At 44.1% G+C, this 26,631-nt stretch overlaps 1 protein-coding gene across 2 annotated transcripts in view; it reads left to right on the top strand.

The window, feature by feature from the left end:
- KIF26B (kinesin family member 26B) overlaps window positions 1-26,631 on the top strand; it is a 517,705-nt gene that overhangs the window by 348,395 nt on the left and 142,679 nt on the right. For both annotated transcript variants that reach the window (XM_027976327.2, XM_060396383.1), the window contains one exon: window positions 13,192-13,375. In XM_027976327.2, coding sequence (XP_027832128.1) covers window positions 13,192-13,375 — 184 coding nt within the window. The remainder of the gene's footprint in view (window positions 1-13,191; window positions 13,376-26,631) is intronic.

The following is a 26,631-nucleotide window of genomic DNA, read 5'->3' as shown; positions in this document are numbered from 1 at the left end:
GATCTTGCTGGACCAGGGATCAAACTCGTGTTCGCTGCACTGGCAGGCAGATTCTTAACCACTGGACCACCAGGGAAGTCCCAGTAAAGACTTTAGCTGAGAGAGATGTGAATTACTTGGGAGGAATCCACTGCATTATCTTTTTATTATTCTATATTATTTAATTTCTTTATTATTCTCCCTGCCTCCTCCCTCCATACCCATGCTACACACACACACACACACACACACACACACACACACACACACACACACACACACACACTAACATGCACACACGTACATGTCCAGATTTCAACAACCCCAGATGCAGTGTGCAAAGGGACGGGTTTGAGAGCATCCATCCTTGGTGGTCAAATCTATGTCCTGGCAGTGGAGACAGGCACCCAGACCTACCTCCTGTTTCCTGCCCAGGCTGTTTCCTAGCGTAACTGCCTCGCTCATGTAGAATCATCAAATAAGCAAGAACATGCAACAAAAAATAAAGCACAGATCTTTGTTAGCAGTCTTGACGCACAGTCACCAAAAGAATTGCCCCCATAGTTTGTTGTTGTTTTCTGATGCTGAAACCTGGAAACAAACCATAAACTAAAATTTTATTGTGGTAAAATATACGTAACTTTACCCATCCTTGAAGAAGGGAATGGCAACCCACTCCAGTGTTCTTGCCTGGAGAAGTCTATGGACAGAGGACCTTGTGGGCTAGAGTCCATGGGGTTGCAAAGAGTCAGACACGACTGAGCAACTAACACTTACCCATCCTATTTTTCTCATGTTGTCGGAGAAGGCGATGGCACCCCACTCCAGTACTCTTGCCTGGCAAATCCTGTGGACGGAGGAGCCTGATGGGCTGCAGTCCATGGGGTTGCTAGGAGTCGGACACGACTGAGCGACTTCACTTTCACTTTTCACTTTCATGCATTGGAGAAGGACATGGCAACCCACTCCAGTGTTCTTGCCTGGAGAATCCCAGGGATGGGGGAGCCCGGTGGGCTGCCGTCTATGGGGTCGCACAGAGTCGGACACGACTGAAGCGACTTAGCAGCAGCAGCAGCAGCATGTTTTTGTGCGGCATCTCCACCATCCATCCCCAGACCTCTTCATCTTAGCAAACTGAAACTCCATCCCCTTGAAACAGTAGCTCCCTATCCCCTGCCTCCCTCAGTCCCTGGTAACCGCAATGTCGCTTTTTGTCTCTCTGGTTTTGACTACTCGAGGTACCACACTCAAGAAGAATCATACAGTATTTGTCTTTTTGTGCCTGACTTACTTGACTAAGCATAATGTCCTTAAGGTTCACCCATGTTGTATCTTGTGTGAGAACTTCCTTCCTTTCTGCCAACCCCTGCAGTCCTAAGTGGCCATGATTATCATAGACGCTTCCTCCTTTCACAAGTTAATTTGCTCTGGAGTAATCTCTCATCTATGCTGTCTGCTCCATGGAGATGGATTGTCAACTTCATTGAAAACAAAAGCGCCTCCTTTCCTCTGCTTTGGAGCCTTTGAGCATGCCTGTGATGAGCTCACCTATATATTTTTTAATTGGAGTATAATCGCTTTACAATGCCCTATCAGTTTCTGCTGTACAACTTCATGAATCAGTCATGTGTATACGTGTATCTCTTCCCTCTTGGACCTTCCTCCCACCCCTCCAGGTCATCACAGAGTACCAAGCTGAGTTCCCTGTGCTATGTAGCAGCTTCCCACTAACTGCCTATTTTACGCATGATAGTGTATATCTGTAATGTGATTTTGCCATGTTTTTCAACAATCTGCATAGACTCCCTTCCAAGTGACCTGGCAGTAGAATAAATACGAGAGGAAGGGGTGTGAGTTTCTTTCTACCTCTCTCCCTCAAGTGGGGCTGCTGAGGTATCAGCAGTCTAAAAGATTGCCCCGAATCTGGGGTTGCCTGACCTTGCAACAGAGGTGGAGGGCAGGCACTCTGAACCGCTGCTGTGTCTGGTTCCTACTCTTTCTTAATGCAGAGACCCCTAGCAGATTGTTTTTCTTTGAAATAACTTACTTAATGATTTCTTCAGATTTCAGCTATACCAAATAATTTGTTAAATAAAAAGAAACATTGATATTAAAGAGGAAAAAAGAAATTACTTCCATTAGCAAACAAAACTAACATATATTCACATTTAATTAACCAAGAAGCCCCCAAACCAGAGTGTGTCACCCAGCATTGACAATTAATTATCTTTGCTGTGAGAGAGCTACAGGTATTGAGCAAAGAGTTACAGATTAAAGGCTTTGTTTTCTCTGCAATTGCTGTCCATTTCTAGCTATCACACCTTGATAGCAGCTCGCTGCTTCAGGCAGCAAATTATATCTGAAGTATGTAATTTCATGTCAGTTTTTAATTTCACATGATCAAAATATGGGGAAAGTGAGGATAAAGCACTGTTCCTTTTAAAATAAAGACATTAAATGAACAACTGCTTTTCAGTTTCTTATGCTTTTTAAGATAATTTTCTACCAAACAGCTAAGGAAGATAAATATGAGAGGAAACTAGGGAATTAGTGGTCACCCTTGGCTTTTAAATGGGCTCTCTGTTTATGGTAGATCATGTGGTTTCTTCCTTTGAACATTATATTAGCATATATATAAATGATTTAACTAGAAACTACTGGAGTTAGCATCTAAAAGGCTGCATGATATAATGAAAAGAACATTAGATTCATTAGATTCTTGAAATCAAATTATCTGGAATATGCTTATTCCTTGAAGGAATCTTAATTTTAGTTAGCTATTTCTTGCAATGTAGTCAATATCCATACATATATTATGGACAATTGTTTCTCTGCAGAAAAATCGAACACAAGCATCCCTAAGGAATAGGCTTTAATTAGCCTATGATTGTCTTTTTGTCTGTCTATATTTATAAGCAGCTAAAATAGCTAGTTGTAGATACATGAGTTTATCAGTTCCAATCAGGAAGACCAGCTAGTTCTCAATTATTCATGTTTGTGAAAGATAGCAGTACTGGCAATTAACTACAATCATATATACCTAGTTTGGGATGGATTTTTCAACTACAGTTGTACTGGCTAGGGTCCGATGGCCTCAGTGTTTACAGTTCTTTCATTTGCTGAGCCCGGTTTGCAAAGGCCTGACTCTGGAGGAGGTTAGAAACTAGCTGGTTTCCCAGGTACTAATGTGGAGGCTTCGTTGGGCAGATCAGGCCGGGGACCTACAGATCTGCCAAAGCAGAGGGTTTCTAAGCTGAAGCCAAGTCGGCAAGCAGAAGGCAAGATGCAAGAGATCAGGAAGCCAGGTTAGGAGTCTGGGAAGACCAAGACCTAGGCTCGGCACAGTCTGTAGAGCAGGAGCAGGGAGACTTGGAGTGCAGCTGGGGCCGTGTCCTCAAACCCAGGCACGTGGGCACTGTCACCGGTCAGAGAGTGAGCAAGGCTGTGTCCCACCTGGATGGGCAGTGGGCTTGCCTTGTGCTGTCCCATCACGTGGCCTCGTCCAGGACATCTGTAGTGAACACCTTTGGAGCAGAGGATCCTGGAGGCACACCTCCAGACTTCTGTGCCCGTTAGACTTTTTCCATCCCTGGTAAAGTTCTTAGGTATGTGCCCTGGCTGCTTGGAGTCTACTGAGTCAGGTCAGCAGGCGAGAAGAAAGTGTAGCTTTGTGCATCTGCGTGGAGTGAAGCAGTGAAATAAAGAAGCTAACAGCTGTGGCGTCACAAACAAATATGTACGTCATACATGTCATACATGTTGCTAAGTTGTGTCCGCCTCTTTGCAACCCCATGGACTATAGCCCGCCAGGCTCCTCTGTCCGTGGAAAATTCCCAAGGCAAGTATACTGAAATGGGTGGCCATTTCCTCTTCCACATGGCATCAAAGGCAGCTTACAAATTGGCAGTATGTTCTTTAGACCTCCAGGATCTAACGCCTGAAGATCTGACTGACGATCTGAGGTTGAGCTGATGTAGTAATAATAGAAACGAAGTGCACAGTAAGTGTAATGCACTTGAATCATTCTGAAACCATCCCCCAGCCCCCCGATCTGTGGAAAAATTGTCTTCCATGAAACTGGTCCCTGGTGTCAAAAAGGCTGGGGACCACTGCTGTAGATCTTTATATTACACACCAGTCTAGAACCATTTTTGGTTTATTCAGTCTTCCAGTGTCCTTGAAAGAGTGGAGAGCCCTCTCAAAATATGAAAGATTGATAAGGCCTGAACGGAGTTGCATCCTTCTGAGGTCACTGAGTCTCGGACACAGAAATTCCCTCTTTCTAATGTGTTTTCCTCTAGGTTTGACCTGGAGCTGGTTGTCTCAGCAGTGTTCTGGTCTAACCTACTGGGTTTGCTGGACACACAGAAATAGAAAAGTGTAATAAGAAAGCCCACATGTCCCTAAGCTTCCAAAAGAGTATGGCACCAACTGTCAAGTTCCAGACGAGATCAAGTTCATTAGAGTAGAGGTTCCCAGCCTTCTTTCGGGCCCTGGAACCTAGCCTCCCAAAGATGGCGTCTCGGCCATTAGTGAAGGCGCTCCCTCAAAGCCCCGTCACATGAAATATTCAGGAAGCTGCCAAGATTGGCCGCCATGTCTGGTATCCCGCTGCCAGGCGCCTGAGGTGAGCAGAGCTTGGGGGCCTACACAGTGCAAGCAGCAGCTGCTGTATAATGAGCTGAAAGGGCTTAACTCCCAGCAAGACGAGTGGAAGAGTCTTTCTTAAAATGCTCCAAATCCCTGTAGACACCAAGGAAGCTTACCTGAGCCCTGAGAAAACGGAGCAGCAGAGAGAGGGAGGCAAAGGGCCTCAGCAGGACGTAAATTCTGCCACTGACACAGTGTGTGTCTGTGTTCCTACAGTCCACATTTCCTCAGCCAGGAAATAACAGATTCATGCTTTGTACTCCTGTTTAGCCTTCCATGTGTGCGTGCTTAGTTGTTCAGCCATGTCCGACTCATTGCAACCTCATCAACTGTAGCCAGTCAGGCTCCTCTGTTCATGGAATTCTCCAGGCAAAAATACTGGAGTGGGTTGCCATTCCCTTCTCCTGAGGATCTTCCCAACCCAGGGATCTAACCCAAGTCTTCTGTGTTGTAGGTGGATTATTTTACCATCTGAGCCACCAGGGAAGCCCTTAGCCTTCCGTGTCAATGGCTAATTCTTTTATTATTAAACATCTCCTGCTTTATTTGAGCATATGAAAACATTTCTATTTTCACATAAGGATCTTGGCTCAGCAAACACTTTCTTAGGTACCTGGCTTTCAGCAAAGGAGAAGATTTTTACTTTGAATAGCTTTTGTAAAAGAAAAGTTAGTTTATGAAAGGGCTTCTCTTCATCCCGTTGTTTTTGCCTGTAGTTGTATTTTCATTCACCTCTATTATTCTCACTTTGACCATAAAAAATCCAGACACGGATGGATTAGCAGTATTCACTAACAGTATGGTTTTTAAATTTTGTTTTTTCCCCATTTTGCACCTCTAGGCATGAGTGAATGATGTGCAGTTCAGGTAGAGCTTCTACCTTCTCCGAGCTTCTAGGGAGCCAGTGGAAGTTCTCAATGATATTGGATGGTGTGGATTCCTCTCATAGCCGCAACTTAGGAGTAGACTCTTGGACACAGAGCACCTGTGGGGTGACTCAGAGGTGACTGACATGCATAGCCTATTAATTGCATAGTTCTTTGAAAGTGAAAGTGTTAGTCACTCAGTCATGCCTGACTCTTTGCGACCCTGTGGACTGCAGCCCACCAGGCTCCTCTGTCCATGGGATTTTCCAGGCAAGGATAATGGAGTGGGTTGCCTTCTCCAGGGGATCTTCCTGACCCAGGGATCGAACTCAGGTCTCCTGCCCTGCAGGCAGATTCTTTATTGACTGAGCTACCAGGGAAGCATAGTTCTTTAGTATATAGTTGTCACTGATTGATTGATTCGGTTTCCAGAGCGCTGAGCTGCATTCTAAGCAGCTTCCAGCGTCCTTTTTGTGTCTGTAGGAGAGGTATGAGGCAGTGGAGAATGTCACGGAAGAATGGTGCGTGGTGGTGGTTGTGGTGGTGTTACTGTCATGCAAAGACTCGCTCTGGGTTGGGATTGCAGGAGTCGAGAAACCATTTTCATATAATTTGCCTTTCATATCCTAATTCTGGGCATGACCTGACTCACTCAGCTGAGGCATTTTCCCCCCCTGTGATGAGAAGGTATGTTGCTAAGCAACTAGATCAGTAATTGGTAAATGCTTATATATGATTTGATTTGAGTTACATACAAAACTATGTAACTGCTTTTTTTCTGTCTTCGTTATTAGGCACATGATTATCATTTGGTTTTATATTGCCCAAATGAAATAAAATAAGTGCTTCTATTTATCACATTGCATAACAGCATGAAGTGGTAGACTGACCCCAAGTCTAAAGCAGAAAATGCAAATCCTCATCTCGGTTATGAGAATCACGAGTCCTGTGACTAGAGATAAAATCAGGTAACTTCTGTGCCTCCCTGGCTTTTTACGTCTGTACTTTGTGGTACAAACACCTTCTCTGCTTGTCTCAGAGGACTGAGTGTGATGGATGTGAGAGTGTGTAAAAAAGGCTTTAGAAAGAGTGAAACATTCCAAGGTCTGAGCATTTCTAGAACTTCAGATACATAGTCTTGGGACTTTGCATATGTTCCTGTAACTCCAAAGGCTGAATCAATTAAGAAGCCCCGAGTGGGTACACACCAGTGGCCCCCAACCCTTTTGGCATCAGGAACCGGTTTTGCGGCAGACAATTTTTCCATGGACTGGGGGTCGTGGAGATTGTTTCGGGATGATTCAAGTGTATTACATTTATTGTATACTTTATTTCTGCTATTATCACATCACTAATAATTCAGTGATAGAGTCAACACTAATAGCATCCAGAAGGAAAGACCACACTGCGCAGGAGCATCTCATTAAGTGTTAAGACATAAGACATAGGCTCTCAATTGCCTCTCAATTGCTGAAGCCTCAACGAGTTGATAAGGGCAACTTGTAGAAGCCTTGAATGGGTAAAGTTTTAAGAGAAGAATAAGGGTAAATTCATAGAGATTCTCACTCTAGGTTAATGCTGTGCAGCAAGTTGCAAAAATCAATCTATTTTCAAATTATAATAGTGTCTGGCTGCCATGTCTTAATGCAATATTGTTTGAGGTTAACCGTCAGCCATGTTTTGCCTCCTAGCAGTAAACATTTTATTTGAAGTCATGTCATGAATTATCTTCCTACACTAATGAAATGGATCATTTACATAAAAATCTGAAAAACCCCAAGACCCATATGCTTTTTGGTCTCCGGAGGCATGGAAATGACCTCAGTGACAGCCAATTAGAAAATGGAAAGGTGAAGGAGGACGCTTTTTATTCCCTGTTTGGAGAATTTCCAGAATGAGTAACGTGCTTCATGGCAGTGCCAGAATACTTTTGAATAGGCATTATTTCAAAATGAAGCCTAACTGATTTTTTTTTTTTAACACTTAGATGGATATCTTAACTATTTCCAGAGGGCTTTGCCTCAGACCACTGGTTCTTGTCACACATCCTCCCTATTTATAATCTGTTTTATTTTCTTCTTCCCCTGTGTCACTGACCCCATGGATTTCCTGGGAGCTGCTGTGATCTGTCACGTCATTGCTCATTTACCAGACAGTCTTAATCCTCAGAGCATTGAAATATTTTATAATGGCACATAAGCCATCGGAGCCTATGACAACCCTGGCCATTTCACATTAAATTGCCATGCGGATTGTCTTTTAACCTGCTGACGCTGGCGATTTTACCACTCTCATCTCCCTCCTGGGTCAGGACCCTCTCTGGGCAACAGATGGGGCAGTTCTAAGGGCCTCACCTTGCCCTCCTCTTGAGCAGTTTTTCAGATGATGTCTCACCAGTCAATTTCTTGGATTCAATTTATTTGAACCCAATTTGAATGACCTCTTAATTTTCATGAAGCTTTCACCCACCTATATGATCATCTCACAGTTGAACACCCCCTTCAGACAGGATGAAATGCTCTGAGTGTTGTTAGCAAACATGGTACTAGAATTTTTTAAAGGATGAAGAATCCTTAAGAAAACAACTGTACTACCTGATATTCCTGCTTGATATTCTCTAAGGAGAGTTCTACTCTTCATGAAGCTAACAATTCTTACAATATTGTTAGGGCAATATTTTAGTAAACTCTAGACACTAAGCAGGGTAGACCCCAACTAAATTCTCATGGGATGCATTTAGAATGAAGGGCTTGCCGTTTAAACACTCCGTAATTCTGAAAATCCAAGGTCAAATTATCTATCGCACAAATGCAAAAAAAGAAAAAGATACCCCATAAGTTCCCCCCTCTGATCTGTATAACTGAGAATCCAAAGCTCTCCCCCACCTAAACCAATTAAATTCACTAGATAATTATTTACCTCTTTCTTTTTGATCTGGGTAGATCTGGCCAGGGGGAACAAGGAACCATCCCCTTTGAAGGTCATCTCAATTCTAAACTGATTCCTGAATTCAGATGGCATCACAGTGATGTGTTAGGGTAATTGTCTCCTGTGTGAGACGGGTAAGGATGGAGAGAAAGGGTAGAGCCCAGAGGGAAGAACTGAGCTCGCTAGGTTTAAATTCTTGCCAAGTTCACATGATGGCTTCTCTCCTCACAGACTGATATTGCTTAGTGTGGCGTCACTTTCTTTATAGCTGTTCAGTGAATATTAATTTCATCCTCCTAGAGAGGCTACCTTTTTTTAAAAAATTGAAATAAGATTCAGAGAATTAAGTGAAGCCCAGAGATAGTTACAGATGTGTGCAGGGCTGAATAGCTGTAGGAAATATGTGATACAGTCCATGCCAAGAATGAGTCAAGTAAATATTACTTCTCACAGTTTTTAGGTTAACTTTTTGTTGTTTAAACTCTTATCAAATAACATACTCATCTGTTCCTCTCCCTACAAAAAAAAAAAAAAAAAAAGAACTTGTGAGGCATTAATTACACAAAATAATTGCTAGCCAAAATGTCTTTACCTTTTCAATTCTTTCGTGACTTCTGCTCCTTTATGTCACTGAATAATACAAGTATATATGAATGATTTCTGTCCCTCAAACTTGACCCATCTGTGTGTCATTGAAGTGCTCTGTAAAAAGAGCAGAAGCTGCTGGCTTCCAAGAAATTGAAACATATAAAATAGAGATCAAATAGCTGGTTAGGATGATGTCAAATGAAAATAAAATGTTCTTATGTAATATATGGCTCTAAACTGTGATTTCTAAGCTCTAGAATACTCTTTATTTCATATATATGTTTTAGGGTTTGTATTTTTTTTGTGTGTGTGTGTAACTGTGATGTGAGTAAAGTTTCCCCCTTGAAGTTTCATATATGTATATGTTTTAGGAAAAAAGTAGTTTTTATGTATTCTCAAATAATTTCCTGCATTACTGTTTTTCTGCATTGAAGCCAACAGAAGCATCCCTGAATGGAATAGAGATTTCAGGGATCATTTCAGTGTTTTTGCATTGGAAGAAATTTTGGAAATCATACCATGTTCCCAGTGCCTGCTTTCATCTTCCTGGTATTCCCTGTAAATGGCTTTCTAGCCACTACTTGGACACTTTCGATGATAAAAGCTATTTCAAGAAGCAGACCCATCACTAATGGGTTACTCTGATTTTTTGAAAGATGCCCCCTTTACTTATACCCCACAAATGCCCTTACATTTCACCTGCCTGTGTTTCTACCTGTTCAGAGATGATCTGATGCAATATGGGGAACAGAGACCTAGATTCAGTCTCAGTTCCACTGTTTATTATTATATTCCTTCAAAGTACCATCTATTAAGTACCTCCTGTATACTAAACCCTTTACCTGTGCTCTTATTTAAATTTCACAAATGTCTATAAAGGTAGATAATTTTTTTGTTCTGTCTCACTATGCAGAACTGAGGCTCGATAATAATATGTGTAATAATGATAATGATGATGATAATATTACTAAGTACAAACTATATGCTCAGGTGCTATGCTGGACCCTTTATATAAACATTTTCAGAATTTAAGTAACTTACCTATCATCTACCTAGTAGCTGAAGAAGCTAGATGTTCAAATAAAGTCAGATACTCAAAGGACTTTGGATTTAACTCTTTAAGACTCGTTTATTTTGTCTGTTAGATGGGAATACTATTAGTATCTTCTTCACAAAGTTTGCTGAGATTCAAAATATTGGCCTGAGTAGGGTATCAGAAGGACCTCTGATAGGTCAAGTAAAATGGGCTGAGGACCATGACATTTAGCAATCATGAGGTCATCTGTGGCCTTGACAAGAGCTGTGTCAGATTAGATATGGGCTGGATGCCTGGTTGGGATGAGTTTATAGGCAATGGGAGGAGGTGAACTGGAGAAAACAAGTGTAGGCAACAGTTTCCATGAATTTGGCTGCAAAGATGAGCAAGAAAACAGAACAGTAGCTGGCTGGGTAAGAAGAATGAAGAGAAAGACCTGTGTTTTCTTTCTGAAGACAGGAGAAATAACATATATTTGTATGCTGTTGGGATTGATCTGGTAATAGAGCAAAATTTTGATATTATATTAATATCAAGGAGAAGGCAATGGCACCCCACTCCAGTACTCTTGCCTGGAAAATCCCATGGATGGAGGAGCCTGGTGGGCTGCAGTCCATGGGGTCGCTAAGAGTTGGATGCGACTGAGCGACTTCACTTTCACTTTTCACTTTCATGCACTGGAGAAGGAAATGGCAACCTACTCCAGTGTTCTTGCCTGGAGAATCCCAGGGGCAGGGGAGCTTGGTGGGCTGCTGTCTATGGGGTCGCACAGAGTCAGACACGACTGAAGTGACTTAGCAGTAGCAGTAATATCAAATATTAAATGTTATATTAATATCAGGAGAGAGACAGAGGAATGAAACCTTGGCTCCTTGGGAATGCCCTTTATACACTTTAATTTCAAGGACCCTCTCTTTCCTCCTCTGCAGGGTCTGTGTGTAAATGGGCATGGGTAGTACAGATAAGAGAAATGAGAAAAAACCAGCGTCTCTTCCGAGCTGCCTTTCAAAGTGTCACTGCCTTCTCCTCTCTGTCTCCACTTTTGGACTGGGAACCCCCAACTGGTGGGGAAGTGTGAAGCACAGCAACTCCTTGGTCCTTTTACCACCATCTGAAAGAATTCTAATGTGAATGGATAAGCACGTGATCCATTCAGTTCCTAGCAGACCATCATCTTCGCCCTTCTTCCTAACGCTCCTATGTCTGGGGACACCCTGACTTGAAAGCAGTAAGAGGTTGCTATCAGTAGAATGTGATGTCCACACATACACCTCTGGATGAGTCACTGTTTGTTCAAGGAGAAAATCTCACAGAGTAACGAAAACTACCAAGAGATACAGCAGACCGGTCACCGAACAATCCCACTTCACCTTTAATTTTAGAGGGGCAGTATCAGAAACAGTGGCAATGAAAGCATGAGAAAAAATTAGTCCTAGGTGGGTTTTTTTTTCTGATTGGGGGAAGAAAGTACTGAGGAAATCTCCTTCTAGTGCCCTTCATTTTCCATCATCTTACATAGATTCACTATAGAGGCCCCTAAGTCTGGCATTGGGCCTGTTAGGGCATCATTCCATCAAAATCTGCCATTCCTCATGCACCATTCCTCTGAAAATCACTCTTGTGAAAAGAGATGTTCAATTTCACAGCTAAGAAAAAGAATTAAGCTTTGAAGTGGTAATTCTATTTGCTGTATTTGTGTAGTGGCCATTTTGTAGCTCAAGGGGATGTGTCAAAAGCATGACAGTTACTGATACAAAATTAAAATTAACCAGTCCACAGCTTTAAGATTCATACATGAAGAGGGAAGGTGGTGGGAAGTGGGGAGGGGTAGAAGCAATGCTGATTTAATCTTTTTGAGCTACTTTGCTTGTGACCTGTTATGCAGTTGGTAAAAACACGGGATGGATTATAAGGTTTTGATGTGTAGAATACATCAAAACAAAATAGCATTTGATTTAAGCAGCAGCTAAAACATTTCTTCACCTTTGGTAAGGAAACTGGAATTCTTAGAACAAGAATATAGGGTGAAAACACCAAGAATGAATCCAGAAGTGAGTATGTTATAGTCTGTGCCTTTGCCTTACTCCCCACTCTCCTCTATGATACGACTGTCCTATTTCAGGTGTTATAGGACATTCTAAGGAGGGAAGATGTGATGAGAACAACAAATGTTGTCAACGACCGCAGCGCCCTCCCGCCCACCTTTTCGTTTGTGTCCTCTGCCACCTTTGTGAGTTCTGACTCCGTCACCCCTTGCTCTTGCCCGTGAATTGCATTTTGTAGCGAAAGAGCACCCTGCAAAAAGCTTGCTTTCCTCACGAGTTGCCCCTTGTCTCAGGACCCGACACCTTGGCTGCAGTTTATTCTGATTAGGTGTTATGTTTCTTTAACAGCTTGCTTTATATTTCCCTACTGCACTGGGGTCTGTGTTTTTCTTCCACAATCACATCCACAGCATACCTTGAACGGTGACCACATGGTTCTTCCTCAGGCCAGTCTGGATTTTACAACGTGTTAGAGTTTCTAAGAAATTCGTAAGGTCTCTCACACTTGAGTTTATACCAGAAGTTATGAAATGATTAACCAAATTGGTACTGTTTATCCCCAAAGATGGCCAGCTTTATTCATGCTTAAGCTGAGTGTTCTTGGATAATAAGCAGTTCTTTGTGGACGGAGGCTGCGGAACCATGTGAGGTCATGACATTGTTCTGCCATGTGAAGGATCGGGCAGCTCCCTGGGTTCACTCATGGCGCTAGTGGTAAAGAACCTGCCTTTCAGTGCAGGAAACATAAGAGACGTGGGTTTGATCCTTGGGTCAGGAAGATTTCCCCCTGGAGGAGGAAATGGCAGCCCATTCCAATATTGTTGCCTGGAGAATTCCATGGACAGAGGGCCCTGGCAGGCTGCAGTCCATAGGGTCGCACCGAGTCGGACATGACTGAAGCGGTTTAGCATGGTGTGCACAGCACTGGATTCACTTGGTCACAGTTAGGGGCTGCCACCTGGCCCTTGGAGGAAGAGAGAGAACTGTTTACTGCAGTAAGAACTAGGGGCTTCTTTAAGGGAAAGGACAAAAAGTGACCCTAGCATATCTGATTGTGCCATACCTTTTCCTTTATGGTCTTTTTTCTTTTTCCCTCCAGAGCTGCCCAGAAATTAAATCTCTCATCTAAGAAGAAGAAACATCGGCCTTCCACTTCTTCCGTTGCCGAGCCACCTCTCTTTGCCACCAGCTTCAGCGGGATTCTCCAGACGTCCCCACCCCCGGCCCCGCCCTGCCTGCTGAGAGCTGTCAGCAAGGTGAAGGACACCCCAGGCCTGGGCAAGGTAGGCACCTGGGCCATATCCACTCAGGTTTCAACTGTGGGGTTCTGTGTCAAAGGCAAGGAAGAGAATGGGGGCTCAGTTGGATAATTAAAACAAGAAGGTGACAGGGAGAGGAGACAAAATGAAATTCATTGGGAAGTACTGTAAAATTTTCCTTTGGCTACATATACTAAGTGGTAAATTAAGACATTCCATCTATTGGAGATGTGGTTTGATTTTGGCAGGAGGGGAAAAAAAAAAAAACCAACTCAGCCTTGTATTGATTGACAGAGCTGTAACCAATTAAAGAAGGGACCCCAAAGCACAAAAGATGGAAGGCAGAAGCAGGAGAGACCAAGAGACCGTACAGAAATAAGACATAAAGATGCTAGGTCATTTCCCTGCAACACTTTCATTGTTCCTCCCCTTTAGAGAAATCACAAGTTCTTCTTTTGAACCAGACCACTGATGGGATTTCTGGGGAGCATTTGCTGTGTGCCATTCTAGCCAAGAAATGCAATTTTGAATTGTTACAGTTACTTAGAAATGAGGTACCTAATAAGATGTAGGGACACCGTCTCAAGACCTGGCTCAGCTGTGTTTAGGATAACTTTGTTTTTGGATGTCATCTCTTAACTCTCTCTTCTGAGATGAACGTCTGGGTGAAGCGACATATAGTTTACTCTTCAATGGGTAAATAACCTGGGACTTATAAAAACATTTAGCTGAAGAAAGGGGTGGTTGTTTCCTTTCTTTTGCTGTCATCACAAGTAGGCTGGACCATGCCACCTTGCCAGTCTCTCACTGCTGACTCAACAGCGCTTGTTTTGGAAGCTGCAGGTCTTGCTGAGGCGAGTGGCTGCTCAACTATGTGGACTAAGATTTTCCTTATTTGTTGTTGCTGTTGTTCAGTCACTTGGTCTTGTCTGACTCTTTGTGACCGCATGGACTGCAGCACGCCAGGCTTTCCTGTCCTTCACTACCTCCAAGAGTTTGCTTAAACTCTTGAGTTGATGATGCCATCCAACCATCTCAGCCCCTGTCACCCTCTTCTCCTCCTGCCCTCAATCTTTCTCAGCATCAGGTTCTTTTCCAGTAAGTGGGCTCTTTGCATCAGGTGGCCAAAGTATTGGATCTTCAGCTTCAGCGTCAGTCCTTTAATGAATATTCAGGGTTGATATCCTTTAGGATTGACAGGTTTGATCTCCTTGCAGTCCAAGGGACTCTCAAGAGTCTTCTCCAGCACCATAGTTTGAAAACATCAATTCTTCAGCACTCGGCATTCTTTATGGTCCAACTCACACATCCATACATAACTCCTGGAAGACTTTCCTCATTTAGATCACTGATTCCCTTTCCCCTTGACCCTCAGTGTGGTTATTCCCAGGTTCACGGCCTTCAGTGGCCTCAGCCTGACTAGTGGTCCTTCTGGAGTTTACCCCACACCCTCTGCCCTTCTTCCTTCCTGCTTTTCTCTCTTCTCCTGCTTCCTCCCATACCTTCCCACCCCCAATTTCACCACCCACTGAAAGTACTAACTTGCAAATCTACTCTGCTACTCTTTCCAACAGAGCTTACATTTTAAGATTATGTTGAATAGAGCAATATTCCTTTTTTTTTTAAATCACTCTATTTCCAACTAACCAACTACACCAAACTGCTCTCCAAGTATCAAGCATGCCATGCTCTTTCTGGTCTTTGCACACAGTAATTTTTATTATAGGTCTTCCCTCCATCTCTGTCAGACACACGGTCCAACTTTTAAAAATCAGTTTGAAAGTGAAAGTGAAAGTCACTCAGTCAGGTCCAACTCTTTGTGACCCCATGGACTATACAGTCCATGGAATTCTTCAGGTCAGACTACTGGAGTGGGTTGCCTTTCCCTTCTTCAGGGGATCTTCCCAATCCAGGGATTGAACCCAGGTCTCCCACATAGCAGGCAGATTCTTTACCAACTGAGCTATCAGGGAAAGCCCCCAAATCAGTTTAGTACCTTCTCTAAGAAAGTGAAATCAGTCAATGAATGAATTTCTACTGTGCCTTCTTCCTTCTTTAGTCCCAAGCAATGCTTATTTTGGGCTTCCCAGGTGACTCAGCGGTAAAAGAATTTGCCTGTCAATGCAGGAGACTCAGGAGATGCAGGTTCGATCCCTGAGTCGGGAAGATCCCTGGAGAAGGACATAGCAGCTCACTCCAGTATTCTTACCTGGAAAGTCACACAGAGGAGCCTGGTGTGTTACAGTCCATAGGGTCACAAAAACACAACTTTGTGGCTGAGCATAATGCTTGTTCTAATGGGTGGCATTCAACCCTGGAATGCTCCACGGCATTGGATAGGCCTTTCCCAGGCCCAGTATTAAAGCAGAAAGCCAGGCAGCAGGGCAGTGGCCTGGGCTCAGCCTGCAAGGGCTGCTGAGCATCACCAGCCATGGAAGGAAATGGAGGAAACCCCATGAGCAGGACTCACGTGGGTGGTAGTGGCACCCCTTTGGGGACATACTGAGGTCATACTGGATGGCTGATAGACTGCCTTCTAAAAAGGGTGGGTACAAGTAATTGCAAGGCTTAAAAAAACTTTTTTTAAAAATTTATTTGTGGTAAGGTACACATAACAGAAAATTTACCTTCTGAATTATTTTTAAGTGTGCGTGGACTTTGCTTTAGCTAAGAGGAGTTTGGAACTTTAGTGTCAAAGCTGAACCACCCTGGACAAAGTGACATCAAATTCCCACTGCAGTCTCCTTTTCCCCTGCTGCTCTAAAAGACATCCTACTTCTCTTCTGAGTATATGTGAACCAGTATTTAAATGCTGTCACTCTAAAGAGGTACCCGACTATTAGCCAACCTGGGGCACCCATGTACCCCTGCTATGACCCTGACCAGGATGCCTCAAAATGAACCACATAAGAAACCATCCTCCTCCATCTGTGGCAGTGGCCCAGTCTGCGGTTTCTAAAATGGTTGTTGCAGATATACGTTCCGGTGGACCTGGGCCCCGAGCTGAGGACCTTCTGTCCCCGCTTTCCCCATCCCGGCGCCCCTTCCTGGAATTCTGAGACAAAGTGATCAGGGCATCAGGAGGGGCCTTAACCAGCAGAAGGACTGTTTCCATCCATGATGGGCCGAGCCTTGAATGAAAATAATCTGGGCGGCGCTGATTCGATCTTGATTCCAAGATGTACTATATGTAGTGATCAGATAGACATATAAGTAAGATAAGCAGCATAAGACCAGGTATGACGACAATTAATGTTAAAGTCATTCGTAAACTAAAGCTCACAAATGATACCCTTTTTTTAAAAGCAAAATACTGTCCCTCTCACTCATGTGCAGTCCAATGTGCTCTTTTAAATGGGAGAGAAAGGGTGACATTGCCAGCTGGGACTGCAGGAAGCCCAGAGTTTGTCCATGGAAGTGGGGTCATCAGGCTGAGTGTCTCAGAAGATGACAGAAGGTGTGACTTCTGTCTGACGATCGACCTCGCAGCAGCTTTCCAGCTGAGCATGGAGATGTAGGCACTGGTGGAGAGGAAGTGACCGCGGGAGGGGGTATGCTTTCTGGAAGGCAGCGTCATTATATACTTTAACTTGAAAACACGTGTGATTGAAACCAGAGGTAGAGAAATACACCTCCTCCTGCCTCCTCCCTCGGAGGCATGTGCTTCTCCGAGTGCGAGACACCCATGACTCTGCCACGGTGGCACCAGTGGCCTGAACTTGGCGGAGGTCCATTTACCAGGCTCATGCTTTTCTCACCGCCTGCTAGTCCACTACCATGAGGAACTGCATTCTTGTGCTGAGTCGCTCAGTTGTGTCCAGCTCTTCGAGACCCCAGGGACTGTAGCCCATCTGTCCGTGGGATTTCGCAGGCATATTCCCAGGCAAAAATACCGGAGTGTGTTGCCACTTCCTTCCCCAGCATTCTTCTTGTTTTTGTTCAGTTGCTCAGTCATGTCCAACTCTTTGCAACCCCATGGACTGCAGCATGCCAGGCTGCCCTGTCCTTCACCATCTCCCACAGCTTACTCAAGCTCATGTCCATCGAGTCAGTGATGCCATCCACCCATCTCGTCCTCTGTGATCCCCTTCTTGTCCTGCCTTCTATCTTTGCCAGCATCAGCATTCTTCTCACCTGTATGGAAAAATCCCTGTCAATTTATCTCTGTTGCATAATTTATATGTTAACATTTCAAAGAAATACCGTGGAGTTTCATATAGAACATAAAGAATTGGCGCTATGACATTTGAAGTATAAAAGTTTCATAGAATTGCCTAATTCTCAATTTGGCGATTTGGTAACTCAATTATTTAACCTGGGGGTGGGGCGGGGCTGGGGTTTTTGAGGCCCAATGAGGAGCAAGCCCAGCCCAGCCCCAGTTCTCATCTTCAACCACCAAGGACTTCCTCAGGAGACCCGAAGGCACCTTTTGTGGGTTCGTTTACAGTTACCCCCAAGAAAACTGAGGCCCTGAGGGAGCAGATTTCCCAGTGCCTGCTGAGTCAAACCCAGGGGTCAGGACCCATGAGACATTTTATTCCCTTCTGTTTCACGTGACCTTTAAAAACTCGAGTGGAGACAAGAAAGTAATGGGACCATAAGGGCAGCAGAATGAACTGGGAACCAGTCACCTTCATCCTGTAGAGGACAGGCTTCCCTTTTCAGAGTCGTGGTTGAGAGGGAAAGGGCGGTGACGGGCCAGGATAGACACATAGCAAGTCAGGAGGGCCCCACCTTCCCCTCCTCTCATCCCACTGCCAGCTGTCTCCAGCAACAGCTTTCCTCCCTCACCCCAACCAGGCCCTCCACCCAGAGTTATCGCTGGCCGCCAAGTGCTTCTTGAGGCAGAAGCTTTTCTAGAGACCACAGTGATGGGCAGACTTGGGGTAACTTCAGTGTACCTGGAGCTGAAGCACAGTGTACACACACACACAGGAACTATCTCAGAATCCCCAGCACCTAGAGTAGTACTTGGCACACAGCAAATGTTTATTGAGCATCTTCTACGGCTCAGATGGTAAAGAATCTGCCTGCAATGTGGAAGACCAGAGTTCCATCCCTGGGTCGGAAGAGCCCCTGGAGAAGGAAATGGCTACCTGCTCTAGTATTCTTGCGTGGAGAATTCCATGGACAGAGGAGCCTGGTGGGCTACAGTCCATGGGGTCACAGAGTCGGACGCGACTGAGCTGGTAACATTTTCACTTTCCTATGTGTCAGGCCCTGTGCTGAGCACTAGGCTTGCCGCGATGGACATACAGGCAGAATCTCTGCCCTGACAGCACTCACAATCTCATCATTTTAATAGTCAGCCTTAGACATCTCACTGACTTGGACCAAGATGAAGGATGATTTGACTTAAGGAAAACTTGGAATCACAGACTTCAAGTAATTCTGTCTAACTTTCAAGTTATATAAAGAAGCTATAGTACTAAGTGGTCGTGTAGAGACATTCTTAATGAACAGATAAAGATGATTAGTGGATCAAAGCAGCTTAGTCCCTGTTTATATTTCATGGGTTTGACTTTATGTAAATGATATTTCTAATCTGTTTGAAAATGGTTCCTTCTCCTAAGTCAGTAAAAGCTCTTCATGAAATTTGTTTGCACAATTAATTAACATCCATGTTTAAGGTTCATTTGTTAGTGTGTCACAGATTAATGTCAGAGCTCTTAGTGTTGGATTACAAGCTTCTAGAGCAAAGCGTATATTATCTGTTTAACTCACTCAGTATTTGACTCTGCAGCCCCACCACGGGGGCATGTATGCTTTTAAGGGTGAGAATGGTGATAGTGACAGTTACGTTAGGGATGGTTAATTCTCCTCTTCCTAGAAGAATTCCTGAAGGGAATACATGAAGCATGAAGGGAAAAAAGAACTTCTCTTCCTTCATAACCTCCAAAAATGCCTTGACAGAATGCAATCGTCAACTCTCTGCCTTTGTTCCCTCAAATATGCTTTGTGAATACAAGAAAACTCCTATAGGTGGGTGCTAGCAACAGGGAGGACTTCCCAGGTGGCTCAGTGGTAAAGAGCCCGTCTGCCAGTATAGGAGATGTTAAGAGATGAGGGTTCAATCCCTGAGTTGGGAGGATCCCCTGGAGGAGGGCATGGCAATGCGCTCCAGCATTCTTGTCTGGAGAATTCCATGAACGGAGGAGCCTGGTGGGCTACAGTCCATGGGGTCGCAAAAGAGCCAGACATGACTGAGCGACTACACAATAGCAGCAAGAGAACAGACTCTTTAGAATTTGGAAAGATCATAAAAATTGGATGAAACAAACATGAAGAATTATGGAAAATTTATGGAAAATTGAACTGGAACCAGGTTGAGGTGGGCTTGTCATACTCGGTTTACTCAGTGGATATCTGTAGACATACTGTGCTCCAGGTACTGCAGGAGGCACCTCTGCTGGGGGCAGTACACAGAAGCTGGTGGGCTGCTCTGGGCCACATGCCTGCAAAGAGGGGAGGGGCTGTATATCACCTGTATATACACCCCTGGTCTCCTGGGACTCCAGCCTCCTGTGAAAATGCTTGCCTGGCGTTCAGCCTCAGCCACCTCTCCTGAGCTACAAATGCTGTTTTCCTCTCCTGGGGATCCCCCTTTGCCTAGTCTCTGGGTAGAAGAAGGGTGTGGTTCCCATAATGCTGGATCCTGACCACTACTCATGCCCATCTATCTGTACATTTCTGAAGCACTTCACTAAGATTTCTCTGTAGACAGTGCAGCCCCAAGGCAGGCAACTCCAAGAAGTCCTTAGAGTTGTGGTTTAGAAACAGACTTGTCTGGCTAGATTATTTTTCTTAGGCAATAGAGGTGGGAGCCACTATTCTTCTTCACATGCTAAGTTGCTTCAGTCGTGTCGTCTGCGACCCTATGGACTGTAGTCTGCCAGGCTGCTCTGTCCATGAGTTTCTCCTTTCAAGAATACTGGAGTGGGTTGCCATTTCCTTCTCCAGAAAATCTCCCCAACACAGGGATCAAACCTGCATCTCTTATGTTTCCTGCACTGGCATGCGGGGGTTTTTTGTTTGTTTTCTTTACGACTAGTGCCACCTGGGAAGCCCTTCTCCACAGTGCTTGATTTTCAGTCATCTGCTTCTTATTTAGCACTACTTTTCAAACTCTGTCGCAGCATATTTTGACCTCTATTTTTTAAAAAAATCTATGACAAACCTAGACAGTGTATTAAAAGCAGAGATATCACGTTACTAACAAAGGTCCATACAGTTAAAGCTGTGTTTTTTCCAGTAGTCATATACAGATGTGAGAGTTGGACCATAAGGAAGGCTGAGTGCTGAAGAATTGATGCTTTCAAATTGTGGTGCTGGAGAAGACTCTGGAGTGTCTCTTGGACTACAAGGAGATCAAACCAGATCAATCATAAAGTAAATCAACCCTGGATATTCATTGGAAGAACTGATACTGAAGCTCTAATAATTTGGCCACTTGATACGAAGAACTGATTTGTTGGAAAAGACCCTGATGCTGGGAAAGATTGAAGACAAAAGGAAAAGGGGGGTGGGGCATGGCAGAGGATGAGATAGTTTAGCATCACTGACTCAAAGAACATAAATTTACACAAACTCTGAGAGACAGTGGAGAACAGAGGAGCCTGGCGTGCTACAGTCCACAGGATCACAAGGAGTTGGACGTGACTTAGCAACTGAACAACAACAAAAACATAAAACATATTCTCTAAATAACATCTCCCCCTCCACACACACACACGCACTCCCTCTCACTCACTGCTTGGCTCATGTTACCAGGTTCTATATTGTCTAGACTTAGTTTAATTCTAAACTTCTCCTTATTTGGTGTGTAGACTATAGGATAGAAAAAAAATAAATGAGCCATGTGTGGTTTTCAGTAGAGATTCTTCCCCTTTACAGATTTATTAACATGTTTAGAGCAGAAGTCATTCAATTACTAAGCCCTTATGACACTGTAAGGAAGAAGAAGCCAAGATTCCCGTTCAGTTTATGTTCTGATTGCAACAATAAAATTGAAAATTAGATAAAAATTTAAAATAAGATCTTTTTTAAAGTACTAACGAAGCTTTTATTCATTTGTTCAGCAAGTAGAAGTAGCCAGGGTAGCTCTTGCTTGTTCAGGAAGTGATGCCAGGCAATACCAAGGAGAAAATCTCATGCCTTCTAACTCACCAAGGTCTGAGTTATTGAAATAGCATGCAAATGATCCAATTCATCATTTCTCCCTTTCCTCATCCTAAAACTTTACCAAAGCAAAGAGAAAAGATTTGAATCAGCCTTTAACATTTATTTCCAGTGTCCTAATGTGATGGGAAATTCTGGATCTCACTGCTCACTCACCAGGGATTACTCTCCCCACTCCCTTAAACATGCCAGACAGTAGAAAGGAATCTGAGCTTTCTATTTTGGTGTGCTTTTGTGGGTTGGGGAGAAATAGACTGCCTAAATAAAACATGCTCATTCATCAGGATAGCTGGCTTGATAGCTTTGAAAATTGAATTGTTAGCTCTTCTGGGAAATAAACTCATGTGAACTTCCACTCCCTAATTACAGTTGTTTTCTATGCTCCATTGGTTTTGGTTGAGTCGGCTAAGCTCCTGTAGTTAGTTTGGGTTTTTTTCTCCTTTCTTTCCTTCTTATTTTGACCCCTTCTCCAACCTGTATGTCCAGAGAAAGGAGACTTGAAGAAAATGTCCCGACTCATTAATCTTCATGGTTCCTTCACCATCACCACTCTGCCTCCGCCCCCAGCAGACACAGAGTGGTCCTCGTCTCTCCTAGAGCCCGCCCTCCCTTGAGCATGCACAGAATGCTGCTGCAACACTGGACCCCCAAGCTCAGGAAATGTAGGTGCCCTGCTGGGAGGGCTGCACTGGTCCTGGGGCCAACCTGAATGGCTAAGTGATGAGGTGGGACTTTACAGCTGCTGCCATGTCATTCTTGAGTTTAGCAGGCTCATTCTTGCAAAGACGGAAAGTGTTGGGAAGATGTTCTCCATTAAAGGCTACTGGACAGAAAAGTCATAGTAAACCACACGTAAAAGAAAGCATGAGAGCCATTTTTGTTCTTCATTATTAATATGACTGCCTTTAGGACGGCTGATCAAGTTGTATGGATATATTTTTCTGTTGGCTTCATTATTAGGTGCAGACGGAGAAGGGTAAGCAGCACATTTCAGTTTAATTACATCAGATTTCTGGTAGGATGGCACATTAACATTATATATAGAACACTAATTTTCTGGTTTTCTTTGCCTGAAATATCCACACAGAGCAAACTGCATGAAATGATTCATGGGTAAGCAGGGAGGAAGTTTGTACTCTTTCAGTGCCAGCTTACATAAAGAACACTCAAAAACTGTTGAGTGTTTTATGGTAATTCTGTTTAGTACTAGGCATCCTAACTGGGCATTCAGCACAGCGTAGGAACCATCCTGCATGATAGAGCTGTCATAAGAAAGCAAAAGCACCAACAACATCTGAAGGACAAGACCCTAGTGGGGCTTCCCTGGTGGCTTGGTGAGAAAGAATCCACCTGCCAGTGCAGGAAACACAGGTTCGATCCCTGTTCCAGGAAGATCCTGCATGCCGAAGAGCAGCGAAGCCTATGGGCCACGACTATTGAGCCTGTGCTCTAGAGCCCAGGAACCACGACTGCTGAGCCCACAGTGCCACAACTCCTGAAGTCCACGTGACCCAGAGCCTGTGATCTGCAACAAGGGAAACCACCACAATGAGAAGCCCAAGCACCTCAACTAGAGAGTAGCCCCAGTTCACTGCAAGCCCAAGCAGCAGTGAAAACCCAGCACAGCCAAAAAAGACCCTAGTGGTCTTCGGCCCTGCTTACTTCTCAGCACTGAGTTGCCCTGGGAGGGTGACACCAGGGAGAAGATGCTGCCTAGTGCTGGCACTCTGGCAATGTGCAAGTGCCAGCAGCATCCCTCCCTGAGCCGTTTTCCCGAAGACCATCTTGTCCAGTCCTCTCATTTTGCATACGAAAAAACTAAGGCCCAACAAGATGAAGTAACTTGTCAACCCATTTTTGTGGGAGAAGCCAAAAGTTTAAGCTTTGGAGTGTAAACGATTGTGAGTCATGAAGACTTTAAGGCAGAATTTGAGTGAGTAATTCATTTTTTTTTTTTACATGTTTTTATTTATTTGACTGTACAGGGCCTTAGTTGTGGCATGCAAACTCTTGGTTGCAGCATGTGGGATCTAGTTCCCTGACCAGGGATCAAACCCAGGCCCCCTTCATTGGGAGCTCAGAGTGTCAGCCCCTGGATCACCAGGAAAGTCCCTGAGTGAGTGATTCTTAAACTTTCCCCCAATTTTGTGACTTCAGCTTCAAGTCTATGACTTTTTAAAGGAATTTAGATGATGGGAGAGGGGTGTGTGTGTATGCACACATATGCACACACTTGTGTGGTACGAGGTGGAAGGTGATTTTTCTAAGTTTTTTTTTTAAAGGCTATAAACCTTTAGCATAATTGGAGGATAGGTTTGGGGCTTCTCGGAATACCTGTAATCCCTAATTAGCACCCTGACTTATGAAATGGAAACACAAGATAAAATAAGGGAATTCTCTCTGGAATAAATGCCACTTTCTCAATTAAACAAAGGGCAATAAGATGGATTGTAATGCCAGAATAAGGCTTTTGATCATTCTTTGTCCAAAAACCACATTTTAGTCAGGCTCAGCTCAATTTAACAGTTACTGATATCAAGAGTGTGGGAAGCGTAGGTATATTTTAAACTAACATTTCTAACATCTTATCTTTCTATGTCTTTCTCTTGCTAATGGCTGAAAGAAAAGTTAATCGTGATTTGCTATAATTATCCCATTAAAATAGGATTGATAGTAATGTTTTATGAAAAAAAAAAAAATGGTGAGTCCAAACTGCTGAGTTAATTAGAAAGATGTCCTTTGTGCCTCAGAGTAGGAAATGCTATTCTTGCCTACTCAGTGACTAGCATAACAAAACATTTGAATTCCTTTATAATGCTTCATTGAGCTGAAATGTATCATTATGGAGGGGGAAAATCATTCTGATACATTCTTAAAAGCAAAACATATTTTGCTTAGATTGTTAAACAGTTTCTGAAATAAAAATTGTCTAGCTTCTGAGAGGCACAACACTCCCTGTGTTCTTTCATGATCCTTTACAAGTTCAGTTTAGCTCTGTTCTGTAATGCTGTCTTAGTCTGTTCCAGCCACTATAACAAAAATACCATAGACTGGGCGGCTGAAACAACAAAAACGTATTTCTCTCAGTTCTGACGGCTGAGCAGTCCAAGGTCAAGGTTCTGGCAAAGTCTGTATCTGATGAGAGCTCTCTTCCTGATTTGCCCGCAGTCATCCACTTGTTCTTCACTTGATAGAAGGCAGAGAAAGAGCACAAACAAGCTCTCTTGTCTCTTCTTATAAAGACACTAATCTCATTCATGAGGGCTCCACCCTAATGACCTAACCACCTCCCAAAGTCCCCACCTCGAAATTCCATCACCTTAGGGGATAGGATTTCATTACATGATACTGGGGGGGACACAAACATGATACACAAACCAATCTCCAAATTCCAGTCTTGAATTTGAGTATATATAACTTTCTAGATGAAACAAAAGTATAACCATGGCAGGGACAAAATTCCTTCCAAGTTTCTTTTCCTGTTCCCTTGGTCTTGCCTGTGTGTTCCACACTACAGCCAACTATTCATATAAAAATTTTGTCCATGCGCAGCTTAGTTGAGATCTCTTTACCACCAACAATGAATAACTGGTGGATTTATTAGTGGAGCAGTGTCCCAGCTGTAGCTAATCAGAGGTTTTGTTCTTACTGAAACCAACAACGATAAAATCATTTTGTTTCCAGTGCTAGCTTCTCAGGTTTGTAGGTTCAGCTCTGCACATTCAGGAGTGTGAACTCACAACAGTATGCCTGCCAAGGGAAAGAGCACTCTTGCCTGCTCCATCGCTGTTCCCAGACAGCCCAGCTTAATCCCTGGTCCCCTGCCCACCCCCAGAGCAGCACCACATACACTGTGTTTATGACCCTTGTCTGTGTCTGACAACTTACAGCATCACTGTTGGGCTGGAGCAGCTCAGGCCAGCTTGGGCAAAAGGCAGAGGATTGAGACCATGTAGTGAGTTTGGTTTAGGGGGTACTGGTGGAGGAGCTGCTAGGGGCCACGCGTGGCTCTCTGGAAGCTCATGTGTGCTGTGGCATGTGGGGCGAGCATGGGACCAGGCAGTGTGGAACCAGTTTCCAAATTCCTAACCTACAACCATCATCATTAAATTATCTGCTTCTGGCTCTTTCTGACCCTCAAACGGTAAGTCCAGAGAGGTTGAAAGTGACAGTGGTAGCCGCTCAGTCATTTCCTACTCTTTGTGACGCCGTGGACTGTAGCCCACCCAGCTCCTCTGTCCATGGGATTCTCCAGGCAAGATTACTGGAGCGGGTGGCCATTCTCTTTCTGGAATCTTTTGGGGGTTTTTCCTTCAGCAGCTTGGCCACTGCCCTACCCCATACCTACCCCTTGAGTTTGGGAAGAAGAACAAAGGTCCTTTGGGAATGTCTTACCCCATGAACGAGCTGAGGGACAGTTAACCCTGTCATTGTGAACTTGATCTATTCCGTGATTCAACTATTTTGAGAAAAACATTTCACCATATTTGTATCAGAAGGTTTTCAGTGAAGGGTACAGTTTTGGAAACCCGATCAGTAAAATACTGCCTGCACTGTGTTGTCATGTAAAGCAGCTGTTTTTGTTTGTCAGTAAGTCCTGTCTGACTCTCAATCCCATGGACTGTAGCCCGCCAGGCTGCTCCGTCCATGGAATTCTCCAGGAAAGAATACTGGAGTGCGTTGCCGTCCTTCTCCAGGGGATCTTCCTGACCCAGGGGTCGAACCCGAGTGTCCTTCATTGGCTGGCAGGTTATTTACCACTGAGCCACCAGGGAAGTCCCATATAAAGCAGTGGAAAGCTAAAAATCATAGGAAATGGGGAAGCCAGAGAACAGGGATTGTTGATCTGCCTTCAGCTACTCTATCCCCCATTCTATAGAATGTGGTAAAAATTAGCACCCTGCAGGGGCCGCAGAGGACTCCAGGACTAAGAAAACACCATTCAGGCCACCACCAGCTACACTGTGCTGAAATCAGGCTATCCACTCTGGTTCCCAGTACAAGTGGCCAAAGCGTGGGCAAGAATGGCATCCAGCCTGGAACACTTGCTCTTGTCTGGAGGTCCTGCTGTTTCTTTGCTCAACTTCTGCTTGGCTGGTTCC

This window comes from Ovis aries, chromosome 12 (assembly GCF_016772045.2).
Source record: "Ovis aries strain OAR_USU_Benz2616 breed Rambouillet chromosome 12, ARS-UI_Ramb_v3.0, whole genome shotgun sequence".
Lineage (NCBI taxonomy): Eukaryota > Metazoa > Chordata > Mammalia > Artiodactyla > Bovidae > Ovis > Ovis aries.
The sequence above is the reverse complement of the archived record's forward strand: the minus strand, read 5'-3'. Positions and strand labels throughout refer to the sequence as shown.